General features: G+C 40.8%; 1 protein-coding gene and 2 non-coding genes across 3 annotated transcripts; 2 read left to right on the plus strand and 1 right to left on the minus strand.

The window, feature by feature from the left end:
* The first annotated feature begins 3,224 nt into the window (after nucleotides 1–3,224).
* Nucleotides 3,225–3,332, plus strand: LOC130955812 (small nucleolar RNA R71). The gene has a single exon (XR_009076910.1). It is a non-coding gene; the product is annotated as a small nucleolar RNA R71 (small nucleolar RNA).
* A 6,482-nt stretch (nucleotides 3,333–9,814) lies between these two features.
* On the minus strand, nucleotides 9,815–9,918 carry LOC130954795 (small nucleolar RNA R71). Its single transcript, XR_009076421.1, has one exon. It is a non-coding gene; the product is annotated as a small nucleolar RNA R71 (small nucleolar RNA).
* Nucleotides 9,919–11,200: 1,282 nt separating this feature from the next.
* Nucleotides 11,201–12,037, plus strand: LOC130983303 (uncharacterized). Its single transcript, XM_057907528.1, has one exon. It carries the CDS (start codon nucleotides 11,201–11,203, stop codon nucleotides 12,035–12,037), a length of 837 nt encoding a protein of 278 aa, XP_057763511.1.
* Nucleotides 12,038–24,347: the final 12,310 nt, after the last annotated feature.

Genomic DNA, 24,347 nt, shown 5'->3' on the forward strand with positions numbered 1-24,347 from the left:
CTTTTTCTCTTTCTCCCCTTTTTTTTTCGTTTTTCTCCTTCTTTTTCTTTTTTTTTTTTGTATTCACTGCTTTTTCTTGCTTCAAGAATCGTTTTTATGATTTTTCAGATCCTCAGTAACATGTCTCCTTTTTCATCATTCTTTCAAGAGCCAACAATTTTAACATTCATGAACCACAAATTCAAAAGACATATGCACTGTTTAAGCATTCATTCAGAAAACAACAAGTATTGTCACCACATCAAACTAATTAAGCTAGTTTTAAGGATGAATTTGAAATCCTGTACTTCTTGTTCTTTTGTGATAAAAACAGTTTTCATTTAAGAAAGGTGATGGATTCATATTCATAGCTTTAAGGCATAGACACTAAGACACTAATGATCATAAGACACAAACATGGATAAACATAAAGCACTAAAATTCGAAAAACAGAAAAATAAAGAACAAGGAGATTAAAGAACGGGTCCACCTTAGTGATGGCGGCTCTTTCTTTCTCTTGAAGATCCTATGGAGTGCTTGAGCTCCTCAATGTCTCTTCCTTGTCTTTGTTGCTCCTCTCTCATGATCCTTTGATCTTCTCCAATTTCATGGAGGAGGATGGCATGTTCTTGGTGCTCCACCCTTAGTTGTTCCATGTTGGAACTTAATTTTCCTAGGGAGGTGTTAATTTGCTCCCAGTAGTCTTGTGGAGGAAAGTGCATCCCTTGAGGTATCTCAGGGATCTCTTGCTGAGAGGGGTCTCTTGTTTGCTCCATCTTCTTCTTAGTGATGGGCTTGAGGTTATGCCTTCTCAGTTGAACCGGCTTTGGATGCCATAAATGGTTATGGAAAAACAAAAAGCAATGCTTTTACCACACCAAACATAGAAGGTTTGCTCGTCCTCGAGCAAAAGAAGAAAGAAGAGAGTAGAAGAAGAAGAAATGGAAGAGAGGGAGATGGCTTTGTGGTTAGGCCAAAAGAAGGGAAGAAGTGGTGTTTTATGAAGGATGGATGTGAGTGGTGAAGAGAAAGAGATGTTGAGGTGATTGGTGAATGGGTGAAGAAGAAGAGAGAGTGGTGGGGTTGGTGGGGATCCTATGGGGTCCACAGATCCTGAGGTGTCAAGGAAAAGTCATCCCTGCACCAAATGGCAATCAAAATCACGTTTTGTGCCAAATCTGGCGTTAAACGCCGGGCTGGTGCCCATTCCTGGCGTTTAACGCCAGGTTGTTGCCCTTTTCTGGCGTTTAACGCCAGTCTGGTGCCCCTTTCTGGCGTTAAACGCCCAGAATGGTGCCAGACTGGGCGTTAAACGCCCAACTGCTAGGCTTACTGGCGTTTAAACGCCAGCAGCTTCTTCCTCCAGGGTGTGCTGTTTTTCTTCCTGTTTTTCATTCTGTTTTTGCTTTTTTCATTGTTTTTGTGACTTCTTATGATCATCAACCTACAAAAAAGATAAAATAACAAAAGAAAATAGTTAACCATAAAACATTGGGTTGCCTCCCAACAAGCGCTTCTTTAATGTCATTAGCTTGACAGAGGACTCTCATGGAGCCTCAGAAATGCTCAGAACCGTGTTGGAACCTCCCAACACCAAACTTAGAGTTTGAATGTGGGGGTTCAACACCAAACTTAGAGTTTGGTTGTGGCCTCCCAACACCAAACTCAGAGTTTGACTGTGGGGGCTCTGCTTGGCTCTGTTTTGAGAGAAGCTCTTCATGCTTCCTCTCCATGATGATAGAGGGATGTCCTTGGGCCTTAAACACCAAGGATTCTTCATTCACTTGAATGATCAACTCTCCTCTATCAACATCAATCACAGCCTTTGCTGTGGCTAGGAAGGGTCTGCCAAGGATGATGGATTCATCCATGCACTTTCCAGTCTCTAGGACTATGAAATCAGTAGGGATGTAGTGGTCCTCAATCTTCACCAAAACATTCTCTACAAGTCCATGAGCTTGTTTTCTTGAATTGTCTGCCATCTCTAATGAGATTCTTGCAGCTTACACCTCAAGGATCCCTAATTTCTCCATTACAGAGAGGGGCATGAGGTTTACACTTGACCCTAAGTCACACAAGGCCTTCTTGAAGGTCATGGTGCCTATGGTACAAGGTATAGAAAACTTCCCAGGATCCTGCCTCTTTTGAGGCAGTTTCTGCCTAGACAAGTCATCCAGTTCTTTGGTGAGCAAGGGAGGTTCATCCTCCCAAGTCTCATTTCCAAATAACTTGTCATTCAGTTTCATGATTGCTCCAAGGTATTTAGCAACTTGCTCTTCAGTAACATACTCATCCTCTTCAGAGGAAGAATACTCATCAGAGCTCATGAATGGCAGAAGTAAGTCCAATGGAATCTCTATGGTCTCATTTTGAGCCTCAGATTCCCATTGTTCCTCATTGAGGAACTTAGAGGAGATTGGTACACGCCCACTGAGGTCTTCCTCAGTGGCGTCCTCCTCCTCTCTTTCCTCTCCATATTCGGCCATGTCTATGGCTTTGCACTCTCCTTTTGGATTTTCTTCTGTATTACTTGGGAGAGTGCTAGGAGGGAGTTCAGTAACTTTCTTGCTCAGCTGACCCACTTGTCCTTCCAAATTTCTGATGGAGGACCTTGTTTCATTCATGAAACTTTGAGTGGTCTTTATCAGATCAGAGACCATTGTTGCTAAGTCAGAAGTATTCTGCTTAGAACTCTCTGTCTGTTGCTGAGAAGATGATGGAAAAGGCTTGCCATTGCTAAACCTGTTTCTTCCACCATTATTGTTATTGAAACCTTGTTGAGGTCTCTCTTGATTCTTCCATGAGAAATTGGGGTGATTTCTCCATGAAGAATTGTAGGTGTTTCCATAGGGTTCTCCTAGGTAATTCACTTCTTCCATTGAAGGGTTCTCAGGATCATAGGCTTCTTCCTCAGATGAAGCTTCCTTAGTACTGCTTGGTGCATTTTGCATTCCAGACAGACTTTGAGAAATCAAATTGACTTGTTGAGTCAATATCTTGTTCTGAGCCAATATGGCATTCAGAGTGTCAATCTCAAGAACTCCTTTCTTCTGACTAGTCCCATTGTTCACAGGATTTCTTTCAGAAGTGTACATGAATTGGTTATTTGCAACCATTTCAATCAATTCTTGAGCTTCTGCAGGCGTCTTCTTCAGATGAAGAGATCCTCCAGCAGAGCTATCCAAAGACATCTTGGATAGTTCAGAGAGACCATCATAGAAAATACCTATGATGCTCCATTCAGAAAGCATGTCTGAAGGACATCTTCTGATTAATTGTTTGTATCTTTCCCAAGCTTCATAGAGGGATTCTCCATCCTTCTGTCTGAAGGTTTAGACTTCCACTCTAAGCTTACTCCATCTTTGTGGTGGAAAGAACTTTGCCAAGAAGGCATTGACCAGCTTTTCCCAAGAGTCCAGGCTTTCTTTAGGTTGAGAATCCAACCATATTCTAGCTCGGTCTCTTACAGCAAAAGGGAATAGCATCAGTCTATAGACCTCAGGGTTAACCCCATTAGTCTTGACTGTGTCACAGATTTGCAAGAATTCAGCTAAAAACTGATGAGGATCTTCCATTGGAAGTCCATGGAACTTGCAATTCTGTTGCATTAGAGAAACTAATTGAGGCTTAAGCTCAAAGTTGTTTGCTCCAATGGTAGGGATAGAGATGCTTCTCCCATAGAAATCAGGAGTAGGTGCAGTGAAGTCACCCAGCACCTTCCTTGCATTGTTGGCATTGTTGTTGTTTTCGGCTGCCATGTGTTCTTCTTCCTTGAAGAATTCGGTCAGGTCCTCTAAAGAGAGTTGTGCCTTGGCTTCTCTTAGCTTTCTCTTCAAGGTTCTCTCGGGTTCAGGGTCAGCTTCAACAAGAATGCCTTTGTCTCTGCTCCTGCTCATATGAAAGAGAAGAGAAAAAGAAAAATGTGGAATCCTCTATGTCACAGTATAGAGATTCCTTGAAGTGTCAGAGGAAAAGAGAAATAGAAAGAAGAAGGAGTAGAAGAATTCGAACTTTAATTAGATAAGGTTCGAATTGTGCATTTAGAAGGAGTGGTACTCCATAAATAGAAGGATGTGGGAAGGAGGGAAGAGAATTTTCGAAAATTTATTTAAAAGATTTTGAAAACATTTTGAAAATTTGATTGATAATTTTCGAAAATTAAAAGTGAAAAAGAAATCAAGTGATTTTTGAAAACGATTTTGAAATTAGAAATTAAAAAGATTTGATTGAAAACTATTTTGAAAAAGATGTGGTTAAAAAGATTTAATTGAAAAGTTATGGTTTTAAAAAGATGTGATTGAGAGGATATGATTTGAAAACAATTTTAAAAGATATGATTTGAAAACAATTTGAAAAGATATGATTTTAAAAATTAATGACTTGCCTAACAAGAAAAGATATGATTCAAACATAAAACCTTCCTCAACAAAAAAGGCAAAAAATGTTCAATCAAATCATTAATTGTTAGTAAGTATCTTTGAAAAAGGAAAGAAATTGAATTTGAAAACATTTGATTGAAAAGATATGATTTGAAAAAGATTTGATTTTGAAAAACTTTGAAAACTTGAAAAAAAATTGATTTTGAAAACAAAATCTTCCCCCTAGCACCATCCTGGCGTTAAACGCCCAGAATGGTATACATTCTGGCGTTTAACGCCCAAAATGCTACCTCTTTGGGCGTTAAACGCCCAACCAGGTGCCCTGGCTGGCGTTTAAACGCCAGTCTGCCTTCTTCACTGGGCATTTTTGAATGCTCAGCTTTTTCTGTATAATTCCTCTGCAGTATGTTCTGAATCTTCAATTCTTTGTATCATTGACTTGAAAGGACACAAATTAAAAATATTTTTGGATTTTTAATAATCAAAATGCAAAAGGAATCAATTAACAATGCATGCAAGACACCAAACTTAGTAGTTTGTATACTACTGACACTAACAATATGAGAATGCATATGAGACACACAAAATACTTCAAGTCAATAGAATTCAAAGATTAGAACACAAAAATATATGCATGGATTCGAAAAATATAACAAAAACATGCATTTGACACCATACTTAAGATGAGACTCTAGACTTAAGCAGGAAACATCAAATATTTTTGGTTTTTATGATTTTGTAAATTTTTTTGTGTTTTTCGAAAATTAAGTGGGAAAAGGTATCAAAATCCTTGATGAGAATTCCAGGAATCAGTGTAATGCTAGTCTAAGACTCCGGTCCAGGAATTAGACATGGCTTCACAGCCAGCCAAGCTTTCAAGGAAAGCTTCGGTCCAAAACACTAGACATGACCAAAGGTCAGCCAAATCTTAGCAGATCACTGCTCCAAGAGCAAAATTGATGAGAATCAACACGCTCCTGTGGTGATAAGTTGAAACCTCGGTCCAATCAGATTAGACATGGCTTCTCAGCCAGCCAGATTTCAACAAATCATCATGAAACTCTAGAATTCATCTTCAAGAATTTCGAAAAAAATAAATACCTAATCTAAGCAACAAGATGAACCGTCAGTTGTCCAAACTAGAACAATCCCAGGCATTGTTACCAAAAGCTTGCTCAAAACTTGAACAATCCCCGGCAACGGCGCCAAAAACTTGGTAGCGCGAAATTGTGAACAATACTTTTCACAACTCTCATAATCCCTGGTCATGAACTCCAAGAACTTGGTGGTTCAATTCCATGGCATTACACAACTTCGCACAACTAACCAGCAAGTGCACTGGGTCGTCCAAGTAATACCTTACGTGAGTAAGGGTCGATCCCACAGAGATTGTTAGCATTGAAGCAAGCTATGGTCATCTTGTAAATCTTAGTCAGGCAAACTCAAATGTATATGATGATGAACGAAAATAACATAGAAGATAAAGATAGTGATACTTATGTATATCATTGGTGTAAGAGCTTCAGACAAGCGTATGAAGATGCCTTCCCTTCCGTCTCTCTGCTTTCCTACTGCCTTCATCCAATCCTTTCTTACTCCTTTCCATGGCAAGCTCGTGTAGGGTTTCACTGTTGTCAGCAGCTACCTCCCATCCGCGCAGTGAAAGCTAATGCACGCACTCTGTCACAGTGCTGCCAATCACCAGTTTGGTTCCCTCCCCTACCGGAATAGAATCACTCTTTTGCGTCTGTCACTAACGCCCAGTAGGTTACAGGTTTGAAGCACGTCACAGTCATTCAATCATTGAATCCTACTCAGAATACCACAGACAAGGTTAGACCTTCCGGATTCTCTTGAATGCTGCCATCAGGTCCTGCCTATACCACAAAGACTCTGATCTCACGGAATGGCTGGCTCGTTTGTCAGGCGAGCACTCGGTTGTCAGGCGATCAACCATGCATCGTGCAATCAGGAATCCAAGAGACATTCACTAAGCCTCAGATGCTTGTAGAACAAGAATGGTTGTCAGTCACCTTGTTCATGGGTGAGAATGGTGATGGGCGTCAATCATCACCTTCATCATGTTGAAGAACAAGTGATATCTTGGACAAAGAACAAGCGGAATTGAATGGAAGAACAATAGTAATTGCATTAATGCTCGAGGTACAGCAGAGCTCCACACCTTAATCTATGGTGTGTAGAAACTCCACCGTTGAAAATACATAAGAACAGGGTCTAGGCATGGCCGAATGGCCAGCCTCCCAAAGGTCTAAGATAGCATAAAACAAAGATAGCTACCAAAAGTCCTCGATGTCTCTATACAATAGTAAAAGGTCCTACTTATAGAAAACTAGTACATAGATGAGTAAATGACATAAAAATCCACTTCCGGGCCCACTTGGTGTGTGTTTGGGCTGAGCAATGAAGAAATTTCGTGTAGAGACTCTCCTTGGAGTTAAACGCCAGCTTTAGTGCCAGTTTGGGCGTTTAACTCCCAATTAGGTGCCAGTTCCGGCGTTTAACGCTGGAATTTCTTGAGGTGACTTTGAACGCCGGTTTGGGCCATCAAATCTTGGGCAAAGTATGGACTATTATATATTGCTGGAAAGCCCAGGATGTCTACTTTCCAACGCCGTTGAGAGCGTGCCAATTAGGGTTCTGTAGCTCCAGAAAATCCACTTCGAGTGCAGGGAGGTCAGAATCCAACAGCATCTGCAGTCCTTTTGAGTCTCTGGATCAGATTTTTGCTCAGGTCCCTCAATTTCAGCCAGAAAATACCTGAAATCACAGAAAAACACACAAACTCATAGTAAAGTCCAGAAAAGTGAATTTTAGCTAAAAACTAATAAAAATATACTAAAAACTCAACTAAAACTACCAAAAACATACTAAAAACAATGCCAAAAAGCGTACAAATTATCCGCTCATCATACGCTCAATTGCAATCTCAACTCTTTATCACAACTTCGCACAACTAACCAGCAAGTGCACTGGGTCATCCAAGTAATAAACCTTACGCGAGTAATGGTCGATCCTACGGAGATTGTTGGTATGAAGCAAGCTATAGTCACCTTGTAAATCTCAGTCAGGCAGATTCAAATGGTTATAGATGATTTATGAACAAAACATAAAATAAAGATAGAGATACTTATGTAATTCATTGGTGAGAATTTCAGATAAGCGTATGGAGATGCTTTGTCCCTTCCGTCTCTCTGCTTTCCTACTGTCTTCATCCAATCCTTCTTACTCCTTTCCATGGCAAGCTGTATGTTGGGCATCACCGTTGTCAGTGGCTACAGTCCCATCCTCTCAGTGAAAATGTTCAATGCACTCTGTCACAGCATGGCTAATCATCTGTCGGTTCTCAATCAGGTTGGAATAGAATCCATTGATTATTTTGCGTTTGTCACTAACGCCCAGCCTTCAGGAGTTTGAAGCTCGTCACAGTCATTCAATCATTGAATCCTACTCAGAATACCATAGACAAGGTTTAGACCTTTTGGATTCTCTTGAATGCCGCCATCAATTCTAGCTTATACCACGAAGATTCTGATTAAGGAATCCAAGAGATAAACATTCAAGCCTTGTTTGCTTGTAGAACGGGAGTGGTTGTCAGGCACGCGTTCATAAGTGAGAATGATGATGAGCGTCACATAATCATCACATTCATCATGTTCTTGGGTGTGAATGAATATCTTAGAACAAGAATAAGCCGAATTGAATAGAAAATAGTAGTAATTGCATTGATACTCGAGGTATAGCAGAGCTCCACACCTTAATCTATGGTGTGTAGAATCTCCACCGTTGAAAATACATAAGAACAAGGTCTAGGCATGGCCGAATGGCCAGCCCCATAATCTAAGATAGCATAAGACTAAAGATAGCTACCAAGATGAGAATACAATAGTAAAAGGTCCTATATGTAGAGAACTAGTAGCTTAGGGTTTACAAAGATGAGTAAATGACATAAAAATCAACTTCCGGGCCCACTTGGTGTGTGCTTGGGCTGAGCATTGAAGCTTCTATGTGTAGAGACTTTTCTTGGAGTTAAACGCCAGCTTTTGTGCCAGTTTGAGCGTTTAACTCCCATTCTTGTGCCAGTTCCAGCGTTTAACGCCGGGCAGTTTTGATCTGATTTGGAACACCGGTTTGGGCCATCAAATCTCGGGCAAAGTATGGACTATTATACATTGCTGGAAATCCCAGGATGTCTACTTTCCAACGCAGTTGAGAGCGCGCCAATTGGGCTTCTGTAGCTCCAGAAAATCTACTTCGAGTGCAGGGAGGTCAGAATCCAACAGCATCTGCAGTCCTTTTCAGCCTCTGAATCAGATTTTTGCTCAGGTCCCTCAATTTCAGCCAGAAAATACCTGAAATCACAGAAAAATACACAAACTCATAGTGAAGTCCAGAAAAGTGAATTTTAACTAAAAACTAATAAAAATATAATAAAAACTAACTAAAACATACTAAAAACATACTAAAAACAATGCCAAAAAGCGTATAAATTATCCGCTCATCATATACTTGCCGAAGGGAAATTTGTTGAGAGACAAGTTTTCGTGCATCAAGTTTATGGCGCCGTTACCGGGGATTGATTTTGTATCAACAATGATTAAGTTGGAAGTTCACTAGATTGATCATTTTTTTCTTTTGTTTGTTTACTTTATCTAGTCATTTACCTTTAGTTTATTCAGTTTCTTCCTCATCCCCTCACCCCTCGTCATTTTCTTTTTTCTTTGTTATTATCTACAATTCTGCTCACTAACCCACTAACTGTTTAATAAATTGCACCACTCACACTAACAGCCACTCTAACAAGAATAACCATTTCATTTTATTTCCTGTTGTGTGCTCTGTTAGTTGTATGACAGGGAGTAGAAGCAGAACTTCAACTTCCTTTTGATTCAGAACCTGAGAGGACCCTCCGTAGATTAAGGAGGGAAGTAAGAGGAAAAGGAGTTGTTGGTGCTGAGAAAGAGGAAGAGTACTTTGAAACAAACATGGAGGAGAATTTAGAAAACAACCATGAAGGAGAAGCTCACAACCATGCCAGAGAAGGTCCTGTGAATCATGCTGGGCAAGAAAGGAGAGTTCTAGGCTCTTACATCAATCCAATCCCAAGAAACTGTGGAAGTAGCATCCAAAAGCCCACCATACATGCCAACAATTTTGAATAATAACCCCAGCTCATCACCCTTGTCCAGAATAACTGCTCATTTGGAGGAAGTGCCCAGGAAGACCCCAATCAACATCTAACCACCTTCCTGAGAATATGTGACACTGTGAAGTCTAATGGTGTTCATCCGGATGTCTATAGATTGCTTTTGTTCCCCTTTTCACTCAGGGACAAAGCATCTAAGTGGCTGGAATCCTTCCCGAAGGAAAGCTTAACAAATTAGGAAGATGTGGTGAATAAATTTTTGGCAAGATTCTAACCTTCTCAAAGAATTAACAGGCTGAGAGCTGAGGTGCAAAATTTTAGGCAACAAAATGGGGAAACTCTCTATGAGGCATGGGAGAGGTTTAAGGACTTAACAAGAACATGCCCATCAAACATGTTCAATGAATGGGTTCAACTTCACATTTTCTATGAAGGTCTTTCTTACGAGTCAAAGAAGGCTGTAGACCATTCATAAGGAGGCTCTCTAAACAAAAAGAAAACCATTGAAGAAGCCATAGATGTCATTGAGACTGTCGCTAAGAATGACTATTTCTATGCTTCTGAAAGAAGTAACACTCGAGGAGTAATAGAGCTGAACCACATGGATGCATTGCTGGCTCAAAATAAGATGATCACCAAGCAGCTAGCAGATCTCACCAAGAAGGTAGAAGAAAACCAAGTCGCAGCAATCATCACTTCATCACCAGCTCAAGAAGGAGTTAATGTAGGAGAATAAGGTGACTGAGAACAAGCCAATTATGTTGGAAACTCACCCAGACAAACCCATGATCCATACTCAAAAACTTATAATTCTGGTTGGAGAAACCACCCTAACTTTGGGTGGGGAAATCAACAAGACCAAGGCCAAGACCATAGATGCCACAACCACAATCCCAACAACAATGCAACTCACCAACATACCTCACAGAGATCCTATCAACACCCACCTAATCACCATTCTCAACCACCTAATCTCAACCCACCATCACCAACAGAGGATAGGCTCTCCAGAATTGAGACTCTACTTGAAGACATATGTAAAGAAGTCCAAGACAATAGAGTATTCAAGGATGAAGTGCGAGCCAATATCAAAAACCAAGGGGAAACCATCAAGAGGCTGGAGTCCTAAGTGGGGTATCTATCTCAACAGATTTCCAAACCTATTGATAGTTTCCCAAGTGACACAGAGAAGAACCCAAGAGGAGAAACAAAGAAAGCAAGGTGGGAATAATACAAGATGATCACTATAAGTGATGAGAGGAGTGTGGAGGAAGTACACACACAAACAGAATATATCCGAGACATTCCAAAGGAAAATCATGAAGAAAGAAACCATGCACCCCAGCCCACACACAGGGAAGAGCTAAAGAAAGGGGAGACCCTGAACCCATATGCACCCTTTCCCCAAAGGCTCAAAGGTAGTTTAGCAAGGAGAATGTATTCAAGATTCATCGACATGTTTGCGTCTCTTGATGTAAATATACCATTCATTAAGGCCCTCCAGCAAATGCCCTCCTACATCAAGTACATAAAGGAGCTGCTGGCCAAAAAGAGTTCATTGAAGGGTGGACAAACAATAAAGATGAACAGGGAGTGCAGTGCTCTCATTCAAACGGAGCCACCTACAAAGAAGAAGGATCCAGGGAGTTTCCACATTCCCTGTGCTATATGAGAGAAAATGATTGATAAGGGGCTCTGTGACCTGGGAGCAAGTATCAACTTATTGCCTCTGGCCCTCATGAAAAAGCTTCAAATCAATGAGCTAACACCCACAGATGTAATCATCAAATTGGCTGACAAAACTAAAAAACAGGCTATAGGAGTGGTTGAGAACGTGTTAGTGAAGGTTGGGAACTACTTCCTGCCCATGGACTTTGTTATCCTGAAAATGGAAGAGAACCCCATCCATCCCATTATCCTGGGGAGGCCATTTTTAGCCACAGCCAGGGCGCTTATAGATGTGGAGCGAGGAGAGCTAGTATTAAGGATACACGATGAACAGCTCACCTTCAACATTTTCAAACCATCACAAGAAGCAGATCATGATAACAAAGAGTCAGAGGAAGATCACAATGAGGGGCTGATGGAAGAGACAAACATGGAAACACAAGCACCACACCTGAAAATTCCCATTGGTGACAACCAATGTGATCAGAAGGAGCAACAGCCAAGTGTAATCCAAGAGGAACTAGACCCACTAGAGTCATATGAGACAAGCAACAAAACCCTCCTGAAAGAAGAAACCACAAGGAGCAAAGTGACATCAAGGAACACAAGGAAAAAGGCCCCAAGGGGATGGAGAAACAAGAAAATCCCTACAGAAGATTTCTCTCCAGGAGATGAAGTGGTCTCTGCCCACTTTCCATCTATACCACCTCATTTCCCCACCATTCCATCTCAGCTGCCGCCAGTGTACACTATCAACAAAATCTTGTCCTTAGAACATGTAGAGCTTCTTAATAAAGCCAATGGAGACAAATTCACTTCAAGGGGGGAAGATTTGAAGCACTACTGACCACCCTGACAAAGGCCAAACGTCAAGCTAATGACGATAAAGAAGCGCTTCATGGGAGGCAACCCATGTTCTATGCCCTTTCTTTTTTATCTCTAATATTAGTTAATAAGGCAAAGTTCATGGATTCTAAATCAACTTTGACGAACACTTAGAAGAATTTTTATATGCAACATATAGTGAACAACAAGTTTGGTGTTTAAGGCATACTAAGATGGCATGAACACAACCCATATCATGTTAATCTTAGAGTCTTAATCAAACCTTGTTGCACCATATGACCACAAACAAGTTTGGTGTTACCAAGGTTGCATGCATGGGTAATTGGATGGTCGGTTGATTTACATTCATGAATAGCATTTAGTTATTTAAAAAATAAAAAAAATTTATAAGTAGCCATTTCATACTTTAAATTTTTCCCACTAAAAATTCAATTGACTTTTTTACATCCTTTTGTCTTGTATAGGAAATCAAAAAGGGGATTGGTGGATCTTGATAGGACAACCAAAGAAAGGAGGTTCGGCCACTATACCAAGGAAAATGCACACTTGTCCTCGAGGGGAGTATCTTGGGAAGTGCTACCATGCAACATTGGGAGTTGGATAGACTTGGAGACCAAACCAAGACCTTCATAAAAGAGGTGATCCTTGTGCTCATCCAATGCCAAACCACAACCGTCCACTATTAAGCCATGCCATCAATCCACACCCTTCAATCTCATCATTTCCCTATATAACCTCCACTTTACACCCATTCCATAGACAATCACCCTCTTAATCTATCTCTTTTCTTCCCTCCGAACACACACGCTCTACACCTTTTCATATTCTAACATTTGTTCATTCCATCCCTTATTCCTCTTTCTTCCAATTCCTTCCGAAACTTTACACACTATCAATTCTCACTCATGGCATCATCAAGCTCCAAGAGGCGAAAAGGGAAGGAACCTATGGAGCAGCCTTTTTTCGATGCCGGGAGATTCAAGACCGCCTTCCATGAGCTCCAATATGAACGGATCAAAAACAAGAAAATATTGCCAGAGTTGACATTCTAGTTCAACGAGGATGAGTGCCTAAAGATTCGAGAGAAGATTGCACAGAGGGGTTGGCAAAAGCTCACGAACCCAGAAACAAAGATAAATACGAACCTCATCAAGGAGTTATATGCCAATGTGGCCAGAGAAGACAGTACTAGGGCCCCCACCTTCAAAAGCTACGTGAGAGGAATAGAGGTGGACTTCAGCCCCAATGCTATAACAAGGACTCTTCAGCTGAGATTGCCATATTTTGATGAGCTCAGTTATCAAGTAAGAATAAGCAATGCCCCCGACGGAGATGAACTTGAAAAAATCGTGAATGATATGTGTGTTATAGGATCTGATTGGAAAAGATACTCGGATAAGAGGCCGCAGTTCATTAGGAGAGGATACCTCATCCCGGAAGCCAAGGGATGGTTTGAGCTCGTAAGGAGGTCTATCCTTCTAGCCGCAAACAATTCTGAGGTCAACATTGCTCGAGTGGTGCACGAAATTGCAATCACACTTTTGCAACTCCGCACAACTAACCAGCAAGTGTACTGGGTCGTCCAAGTAATACCTTGCGTGAGCAAGGGTCGATCCCACAGAGATTGTCGGCTTGAAGCAAGCTATGGTTATCTTGTAAATCTTAGTCAGGATATCAGAAATTATCAGGATTGATTGTAAAAAGCAAAAGAACATGAAATGGTTACTTGTATTGCAGTAATGGAGAATGGGTTGAGGTTTTGGAGATGCTCCATCTTCCGAATCTCTGCTTTCCTACTATCTTCTTCATCAAACACGCAAGGCTCCTTCCATGGCAAGCTGTATGTAGGGTTTCACCATTGTCAGTGGCTATCTCCCATCCTCTCAGTGAAAATACGTCCCTGATGCTCTGTCACAGCATAGGCTAATCATCTGTCGGTTCTCAATCAGGCCGGAATAGAATCCAGTGATTCTTTTGCGTCTGTCACTAACGCCCCGCCCTCAGGAGTTTGAAGCACGTCACAGTCATTCAGTCATTGAATCCTACTCAGAATACCACAGACAAGGTTTAGACCTTCCGGATTCTCTTGAATGCCGCCATCAGTTCTAGCTTATACCACGAAGATCCCGATTAAAGAATCCAAGAGATAACTACTCAATCTAAGATAGAACAGAGGTGGTTGTCAGGCACATGTTCATAGTTGAGAATGATGATGATTGTCACAGATCATCACATTCATCCGGATTAAGAACAAGTGTTATCTTAGAATCGAAGCAAGCATGATTGAATAAGAAACAGTAGTAATTGCATTAATCCATCAAGACACAGCAGAGCTCCTCACCCCCAACCATGGGGTTTAGAGGCTCATACTGTGGAAAGAAACGTGTAAGAAATGTTATGAGATCATAAGGTACGGATACAATGTCAAAAGATCCTATAAGTAGTGAACTATTGTCCTAAGGTTTACAGAAATGAGTAAATGACAGAAAAATCCACTTCCGGGCCCACTTGGTGTGTGTTTGGGCTGAGCAATGAAGGAATTTCGTGTAGAGACCTTTTCTGGAGTTAAACGCCAGCTTTCATGCCAGTTTGGGCGTTTAACTCCAAATTTTATGCCAGTTCCGGCGTTTAACGCTAGAATTTCAGTAGGTGACTTTGAGCGCCGGTTTGGGCCATCAAATCTTGGGCAAAGTATGGACTATTATATATTGCTGGAAAGCCCAGGATGTCTACTTTCCAATGCCGTTGAGAACGCGCCAATTGGGCTTCTGTAGCTCCAGAAAATCCACTTCGAGTGCAGGGAGGTCAGAATCCAACAGCATCTGCAGTCCTTTTCAGTCTCTGGATCAGATTTTTGCTCAGGACCCTCAATTTCAGTCAGAAATTACCTGAAATCACAGAAAAACACACAAACTCATAGTAAAGTCCAGAAAAGTGAATTTTAATTAAAAACTAATAAAAATATACTAAAAACTAACTAAAAGATACTAAAAACATACTAAAAACAATGCCAAAAAGCATACAAATTATCCGCTCATCACAACACCAAACTTAAATTGTTGCTTGTCCCCAAGCAACTGAAAATCAAAATAGGATAAAAAGAAGAGAACATACTATAGACTCCAAAATATCAAAGAAACATAGCTCCAATTAGATGAGCGGGACTAGTAGCTTTTTGCCTCCGAACAGTTTTGGCATCTCACTCTATCCTTTGAAGTTCAGAATGATTGGCATCTATAAGAACTCAGAACTCAGATAGTGTTATTGATTCTCCTAGTTAAGTATATTGATTCTTGAACATAGCCAGTGTATGAGTCTTGGCTGTGGCCCAAAGCACTCTGTCTTCCAGTATTACCACCGGATACATACATGCCACAGACACATAATTGGGTGAACCTTTTTAGATTGTGACTCAGCTTTGCTAAAGTCCCCAATTAGAGGTGTCCAGGGTTCTTAAGCACACTCTTTTGCCTTGGATCACAACTTTATTTCCTTCTTTTTTTTCTTTTTCTCTTTTTTTTTCTTTTCTTTTTTTTTCGAAAATATTTTTTTTTTTTTGAATATTCACTGCTTTTTCTTGCTTCAAGAATCAAATTGATGATTTTTCAGATCCTCAATAACAGTTCTCTTTCTCCTCATTCTTTCAAGAGCCAACAATTTTAACATTCTCAAAGCAACAAATTCAAAAGACATATGCACTGTTCAAGCATTCATTCAGAAAACAAAAAGTATTGTCACCACATCAAACTAATTCAACTAGTTTCAGAGATAAATTTCGAAACCCTGTACTTCTTGTTCTTTTGTGATTAAAGCATTTTTCTTTTAAGAGAGGTGATGGATTCATAGGACATTCATAGCTTTAAGGCATAAACTTAAATTTTATTAATTATGAACTAAGAACAAGACTCAAATATAGATATAAGATGAAACTAAAAAAATATAAATAGAAAATAAAACAAAGAAAAAAAAAACGCAAACATAGGCTCCTAATGATAGAGGTTTTCACAGAGTTAGGACTCAACAACCTTGATTTTGAGAAGTGGATGCTTCCTCAGCTTGAGAGGAGAACTTTTGGCGTTTCATCTCTTGAATTTCACGCCCCTGCTTCTCTTGTTCCTTCCATTGACTTCTTGGTGATTGGATGCTCAATGGGTATGAATTCATCTGCTTCTATCTTTACCCCAGCCTCTTTACAGAGCAAGGAGATCAAGCTTGGGTAAGCCAATTTGGTTACAGTGGAATTCCTATTTGCAATTGTGTAGATCTCACAGGCAATCAGATGATGGACCTCCACCTCTTTTCCAAGCATAATGCAATGAATCATCACTGCTCTCTTGATGGTGACCTCAGAACGGTTGCTAGTGGGCAATATGGAGCGCCCAATGAAGTCTAGCCAACCTCTTGCAATTGGTTTGAGGTCTCCCCTCTTGAGTTGGTTTGGGACACCCTTTGAATTGGTTATCCACTTAGTTCCAGGGAGGCATATGTCCTCTAGAACTTGATCCAACCCCTTATCTACTCTCACCATCCTCCTATTAAAGGAATCAGGATCATCTTGCAGTTGAGGCAACTTGAAGATTTCTCTTATTTTGTCCAGATGGAAGTATATAACTTTCCCTCTGACCATGGTTCTATAGGTATGGTAAGCAGTTCCAGTCATTCTCTGCTTATCTGTTAGCCACAGATTTGAGTAGAATTCCTGAACCATGTTCCTTCCAACCTTTGTCTCAGGATTGGTTAGAACTTCCCATCCTCTGTTTCGAATTTGCTCTTGGATCCCCGGATAATCATCTTCTTTCAGATCAAATTTCACTTCCGGGATCACTGACCTCAGACCCATTATTTTGTGATAATGGTCTTCATGTTCTTTGGTTAAGAACTTCTCTTGATTCCAAAGATTCTTTGGATTATTCTCTTTCTTGCCTCTTAAATTGGTTTGTTTTCCCTTAGGAGCCATGATATTGATGAATCTTGGCTTAGTGATCACGGAAAAGCACACCAAACTTAGAGGTTTGCTTGTCCTCAAGCAAAGGAAAAGAAAGAAGAAGAGAGAGAAAGAGGAAATTCGAACGGTGTGGGTAAAAGGGGGTTCCAAACGTGAATTTATAAGGGAGGGGAGAAGAGATTTCGAAAAAATAAAAATTTGAAAGGAGATTTGAGAAGATATGAAAAGAAATTGAGAAAAGGGTGAATTTTTGAAGAAGATTTGTGATTAATTTGAAATAGATTTGAAGAATGGTTTTGATTTGTGAAGATTTGAAAGTGAATGATGAAAGGTTGAAGTGCATTTATGTAGAAGAGTATGGTTAAAAAGAGGAAAGTTTGAAAAAAATTGAGTTGAAAACAAAAATGTGGTCCCCCCACCTTTCTGGCGTTAAACGCCCAGAATGGCACCCATTCTGGCGTTTAACGCCCATTTGCTACCCCTTTTGGGCGTTTAACGCCCAGCCAGGTGCCCTGGCTGGCGTTAAACGCCAGAAATCCTTTGTCACTGGGCGTTCTTCCAAAACGCCCAGGATGCTGCACACCTGGCGTTAAACGCCCAGAATGGTGCCCATTCTGGCGTTTAACGCCCAAAATGGCACCATTCCTGGCGTTAAACGCCCAGAATGGTACCCATTCTGGCGTTTAACGCCCAAAATGCCCCTTACTGGCGTTTTTTCGCCAGTAAGCTCATTTTCTCTGTTTTTTGAGCTGAATCCTTCTGTAACTCTGTGAATTCCTTCATTTTTGATTCTTGCCTCTGTAAGAACTAATCATACAACCTTCTAATGACTGGGTTGCCTCCCAGCAAGCGCTTCTTTACTGTCTTTAGCTGGACTTCTACTGAGAATCACTCAAGTCTCAGTCTTGAGCATTCCTGCTCAAGGTTTCCTTCAAGATAGTGCTTGATTCTCTGTCCATTTACAATGAACTTTCTGTCAGAATCAGTATCCTGAAGCTCAACATATCCATATGGTGAGATTCCTGTAATCACATACGGACCCCTCCACCGGGATTTGAGTTTTCCTGGAAACAGTTTGAGCCTGGAGTTGAAGAGCAGAACTTTTTGTCCTGGCTCAAAGACTCTGGTTGACAATCTCTTGTCATGCCACTTCTTTGCCTTCTCCTTATAGATTTTTGCATTTTCAAAGGCATTGAGTCTGAACTCCTCTAGCTCATTTAGCTGGAGCAGTCTTTTCTCACCAGCTAACTGTGCATCCATGTTTAGGAATCTGGTTGCCCAGTAGGCTTTGTGTTCCAGTTCCACAGGCAAATGACAGGCCTTCCCATACACCAATTGGTATGGAGAGGTTCCTATAGGAGTCTTGAATGCTGTTCTGTATGCCCACAGAGCATCATCCAAGCTCTTTGCCCAATCCTTTCTTCGGGCTATCACAGTCCGTTCTAGGATTCTTTTTAGCTCTCTGTTAGAGACTTCAGCTTGCCCATTTGTCTGTGGATGATACGGAGTTGCCACTTTATGGCTGATTCCATATCTAACCATAGCAGAGTATAGCTGTTTATTACAGAAATGAGTGCCCCCGTCACTGATTAGCACTCTGGGGACGCCAAACCTGCTGAAAATGTTTTTCTGGAGGAATTTCAGTACGGTTTTGGTATCATTAGTGGGTGTAGCAATTGCTTCTACCCACTTAGATACATAGTCCACTGCCACCAGAATATAAGTGTTTGAGTATGACGGTGGGAATGGTCCCATGAAATCAATTCCCCATACATCAAACAATTCTATCTCTAATATCCCTTGTTGAGGCATGGCATATCCGTGAGGCAGGTTACCAGCTCTTTGGCAACTGTCACAGTTACGCACAAACTCTCGGGAATCTTTGTAGAGAGTAGGCCAGTAGAAGCCGCACTGGAGAACTTTAGTGGCTGTTCGCTCACTTCCAAAATGTCCTCCATAATGTGATCCATGGCAGTGCCATAGGATCCTTTGTGCTTCTTCTCTGGGTACACATCTGCGGATCACTCCGTCAGCACATCTCTTAAAGAGATATGGTTCATCCCAAAGGTAATACTTGGCATCTGAAATTAATTTCTTTCTTTGCACACTACTGTACTCCTTGGGTATGAACCTTACAGCTTTATAATTTGCAATGTCTGCAAACCATGGAGCTTCCTGGATGGCAAAGAGTTGCTCATCTGGGAAAGTCTCAGAGATCTCAATAGAAGGGAGGGACGCCCCAGCTACTGGTTCTATTCTGGACAGATGATCAGCTACTTGATTCTCTGTCCCTTTTCTGTCTCTTATTTCTATATCAAACTCTTGCAGAAGCAACACCCATCTTATAAGCCTGGGTTTTGAATCCTGCTTTGTGAGTAAGTATTTAAGAGCAGCATGGTCAGTGTACACAATCACCTTTGATCCCACTAAGTAGGATCTAAACTTGTCAATGGCATAGACCACTGCAAGTAATTCTTTTTCTGTGGTTGTGTAATTCTTCTGTGCATCATTTAGAACACGGCTAGCATAATAAATGACATGCAGAAGTTTGTTATGCCTTTGTCCCAATACTGCACCAATGGCATGATCACTGGCATCACACATTAATTCAAATGGTAATGCCCAATCTGGTGCAGAGATGACTGGTGCTGTGACCAGTTTAGCTTTCAGGGTCTCAAATGCCTGCAAACACTGTGTGTCAAACACAAATGGCGTGTCAGCAGCTAGCAGGTTACTTAAAGGTTTTGCAATTTTCGAAAAATCCTTGATAAACCTTCTATAGAATCCTGCATGCCCCAGAAAGCTTCTGATTGCCTTAACATTGGTAGGTGGTGTTAATTTTTCAATTACCTCTACCTTTGCCTTATCCACCTCTATTCCCCTGCTTGAAATTTTGTGCCCAAGGACAATTCCTTCAGTCACCATAAAATGACATTTCTCCCAGTTTAAAACCAGGTTAGTCTCTTGGCACCTTTTCAAGACAAGTGCTAGGTGATTAAGACAGGAGCTAAATGAGTCTCCATATACTGAAAAGTCATCCATGAAGACTTCCAGAAATTTCTCTACCATATCTGAGAAGATAGAGAGCATGCACCTCTGAAAGGTTGCAGGTGCATTGCACAGACCAAAAGGCATCCTCCTGTAGGCAAACACGCCAGAAGGGCAAGTGAATGCTGTCTTTTCTTGGTCCTGAGGATCTACTACAATTTGGTTGTAGCCTGAGTAGCCATCCAAAAAGCAGTAGTAATCATGACCAGCTAGTCTTTCCAGCATTTGGTCTATGAATGGTAAAGGAAAATGATCCTTTCTGGTGGCTGTATTGAGTCTTCTGTAGTCAATACACATGCGCCACCCTGTGACTGTCCTTGTAGGAACTAGTTCATTTTTTTCATTATGAACCACTGTCATGCCTCCCTTTTTGGGAACAACTTGGACAGGGCTCACCCAGGGGCTATCGGAAATAGGATAAATAATCCCAGCCTCCAGTAATTTAGTGACCTCTTTCTGCACCACCTCCTTCATGGCAGGATTTAGCCACCTCTGTGGTTGAACCACTGGTTTGGCATTATCCTCCAACAGGATTTTGTGCATGCATCTAGCTGGACTAATGCCCTTGAGATCACTTATGGACCACCCAAGAGCTGTCTTGTGTGTCCTTAGCACTTTAATCAGTGCTTCCTCTTCCTGTGGATTTAAAGCAGAGCTTATAATCACTGGAAAAGTGTCACCCTCTCCCAGAAATGCATATTTCAGGGATGGTGGTAGAGGTTTGAGTTCAGGTTTGGGAGGTTTATCCTCCTCCTGAGGAATTTTCGAAAATTCCCTTACTTCCTCTAGTTCTTCTTGATCAGGTTGAGCATCTTTGAAGATGTCCTCAAGCTCTGATTCTAGGCTTTCAGCCATATTGATCTCTTCTACCAGAGAATCAATAATGTCAATGCCTATGCAGTCATCTGGTGTGTCTGGATGCTGCATAGCTTTCACAGCATTCAACTTGAACTCCTCCTCATTGACTCTCAAGGTTACTTCCCCCTTTTGTACATCAATGAGAGTTCGTCCAGTTGCTAGGAAAGGTCTTCCTAGAATGAGAGTTGCACTTTTGTGCTCCTCCATTTCCAGCACCACAAAGTCAGTTGGAAAGGCAAATGGCCCAACCTTGACAATCATGTCTTCTATTATGCCTGATGGGTGTTTAATGGAGCCATCAGCAAGTTGGAGGCATATCCTGGTTGGTTTGACTTCTCCAATCAACCCAAGCTTTCTGATAGTGGATGCAGGTATTAGATTGATGCTTGCTCCAAGATCACATAAAGCTGTCTTGGTGCAAGTGCCTTCCAATGTGCATGGTATCAGAAAGCTTCCAGGATCTTGAAGCTTTTCTGGTAAGCTTTTTAGAATGACTGCACTGCATTCTTCAGTGAGAAACACTTTTTCAGTTTCTCTCCAATCCTTCTTATGACTTAAGATTTCCTTCATGAACCTAGCATAAGAAGGTATTTGCTCAAGTGCCTCTGCAAAAGGAATCTTTATTTCAAGAGTCCTTAAATAGTCTGCAAAGTGGGCAAATTGCTTATCCTGTTCCGCCTTGCGGAGTTTCTGAGGATAAGGCATCTTGGCTTGATATTCTTCAACCTTAGATGCTGCAGGTTTATTCCTTACAGAAGTGGTTGAAGAAGCCTTTTTAGAGGGATTACTGTCAGCACTCTCAGGTGTCTGATCCTCCCTTGGCGTTTGGACGCCAGAATTGGGTGGAAAATGGGCGTTTAACGCCAACTTTTCCCCCTTTTCTGGCGTTTAAACGCCAGAACTGGGCAAGGAATGGGCGTTTAACGCCAATTTTCCTTCCCTTTCTGGCGTTTGAACGCCAATATTCCTCTCTGGGCTCTTATTGTCCTCAGAGGGATTTTTTATAGAGGTTTGGTTGTCCTCTGTCACTTGTTCCTTGTTTGGCTTTTTACTCTTTTGAACAGTGTTATTCAAGGTCTTTCCACTCCTCAATTGAACTGCTTGACACTCCTCTGTTATTTGTTTAGATATTTGCTGTTTTGCTTGATTCAACTGTAGTTCTATGCTCTTATTAGCAACTTTAGTTTCATGGAGCATCTCTTTAAATTCTGCTAACTGTTCTGTCATCAGGAGCAATTGTTGATTAAGCTCATTCATCTGTTCTTGAGGATTAGGATCAGTGACTAATGCCATGACTTCCTCCTTTGGAACGAACTCATTGCTAGAATACAAGTATTGGTTTCTAGCAACAGTGTCTATAAGCTCTTGAGCTTCTTCAATTGTCTTCCTCATGTGTATAGATCCACCAGCTGAGTGGTCTAAAGACATCTGAGCTTTTTCTGTAAGCCCATAGTAGAAAATGTCTAACTGGACCCACTCTGAAAACATTTCAGAGGGACATTTCCTTAGCATACCTCTATACCTCTCCCAGGCATTGTAAAGGGATTCATTATCCTCTTGTTTAAAGCCTTGGATGTCCAGCCTTAGCTGTGTCATCCTCTTTGGAGGGTAAAAATGATTCAGGAATTTGTCTGACAACTGTTTCTATGTCTTTATGCTTGCTGTAGGTTGGTTATTCAACCACCTTTTAGCTTGATCTTTTACAGCAAATGGAAACAGTAATAGTCTGTAGACATCCTGATCTACCTCTTTATCATGCACTGTGTCAGCAATTTGTAAGAACTGTGCCAGAAACTCAGTAGGTTCTTCCTGTGGAAGACCGGAATACTGGCAATTTTGCTGCACTATGATAATGAGTTGAGGATTTAGCTCAAAGCTGCTTGCTTTGATGGGGGGCGTGCAGATGCTACTCCCATATGCAGCTGTAATGGGGTTAGCATATGACCCCAGAGTCCTTCTGGACTGATCAATTCCACTTAAGTCCATGATGGACAAAAGGGAAATGGTAATGATTGCAAAGAGATAAATTTTGCTTATTTTTATTTATTTTTTTTTTGAAATAACCGAAAAATTAAAATAAAATAAAATAAAACAAAAGGAAAATAAAATAAAAAATTCGAAAATCAAATGGAAAATGAGATCAAAGCAAATTGAGAACTGAATCAATTAGTAAAAAAAAGATTTTGAAAACAGCAATTAAAAAGATATGATTGAAAAATTTTTATGAAAAAGATTTGATTCTTAAAAAGAGGAAAGAGAAAAACACAAAAAGAAACCAAACTTAAAATTTTAGAAAATCAAACACTAATTTTTTTCGAAAATTTTAAAGGAAAAACACAAAGAGGACACCAAACTTAGAACTTTTGTGAATCAAAAAGGGACTAAGAACAAGAAAAATTCGAAAATCAAAAGAAAAACAACAGCATGCAATTGACACCAAACTTAAAATATGAAACTAGACTCAACTAAAAGACTCTAAACCAACAAAAATAAAACAATCCTAATCTAAGCAACAAGATAAGCCGTCAGTTGTCCAAACTCGAACAATCCCCGGCAACGGCGCCAAAAACTTGGTGCACGAAATTGCAATCACACTTTTGCAACTCCGCACAACTAACCAGCAAGTGTACTGGGTCGTCCAAGTAATACCTTACGTGAGCAAGGGTCGATCCCACAGAGATTGTCGGCTTGAAGCAAGCTATGGTTATCTTGTAAATCTTAGTCAGGATATCAGAAATTATCAGGATTGATTGTAAAAAGCAAAAGAACATGAAATGGTTACTTGTAATGCAGTAATGGAGAATGGGTTGAGGTTTTGGAGATGCTCCATCTTCCGAATCTCTGCTTTCCTACTGTCTTCTTCATCAAACACGCAAGGCTCCTTCCATGGCAAGCTGTATGTAGGGTTTCACCATTGTCAGTGGCTACCTCCCATCCTCTCAGTGAAAATACGTCCCTGATGCTCTGTCACAGCATAGGCTAATCATCTGTCGGTTCTCAATCAGGCCGGAATAGAATCCAGTGATTCTTTTGCGTCTGTCACTAACGCCCCGCCCTCAGGAGTTTGAAGCACGTCACAGTCATTCAGTCATTGAATCCTACTCAGAATACCACAGACAAGGTTTAGACCTTCCGGATTCTCTTGAATGCCGCCATCAGTTCTAGCTTATACCACGAAGATCCCGATTAAAGAATCCAAGAGATAACTACTCAATCTAAGATAGAACAGAGGTGGTTGTCAGGCACATGTTCATAGTTGAGAATGATGATGATTGTCACGGATCATCACATTCATCCGGATTAAGAACAAGTGTTATCTTAGAATCGAAGCAAGCATGATTGAATAAGAAACAGTAGTAATTGCATTAATCCATCAAGACACAGCAGAGCTCCTCACCCCCAACCATGGGGTTTAGAGGCTCATACTATGGAAAGAAACGTGTAAGAAATGTTATGAGAT

The sequence above is a fragment of the Arachis stenosperma genome, chromosome 1 (assembly GCF_014773155.1).
Source record: "Arachis stenosperma cultivar V10309 chromosome 1, arast.V10309.gnm1.PFL2, whole genome shotgun sequence".
Taxonomy (NCBI): domain Eukaryota; kingdom Viridiplantae; phylum Streptophyta; class Magnoliopsida; order Fabales; family Fabaceae; genus Arachis; species Arachis stenosperma.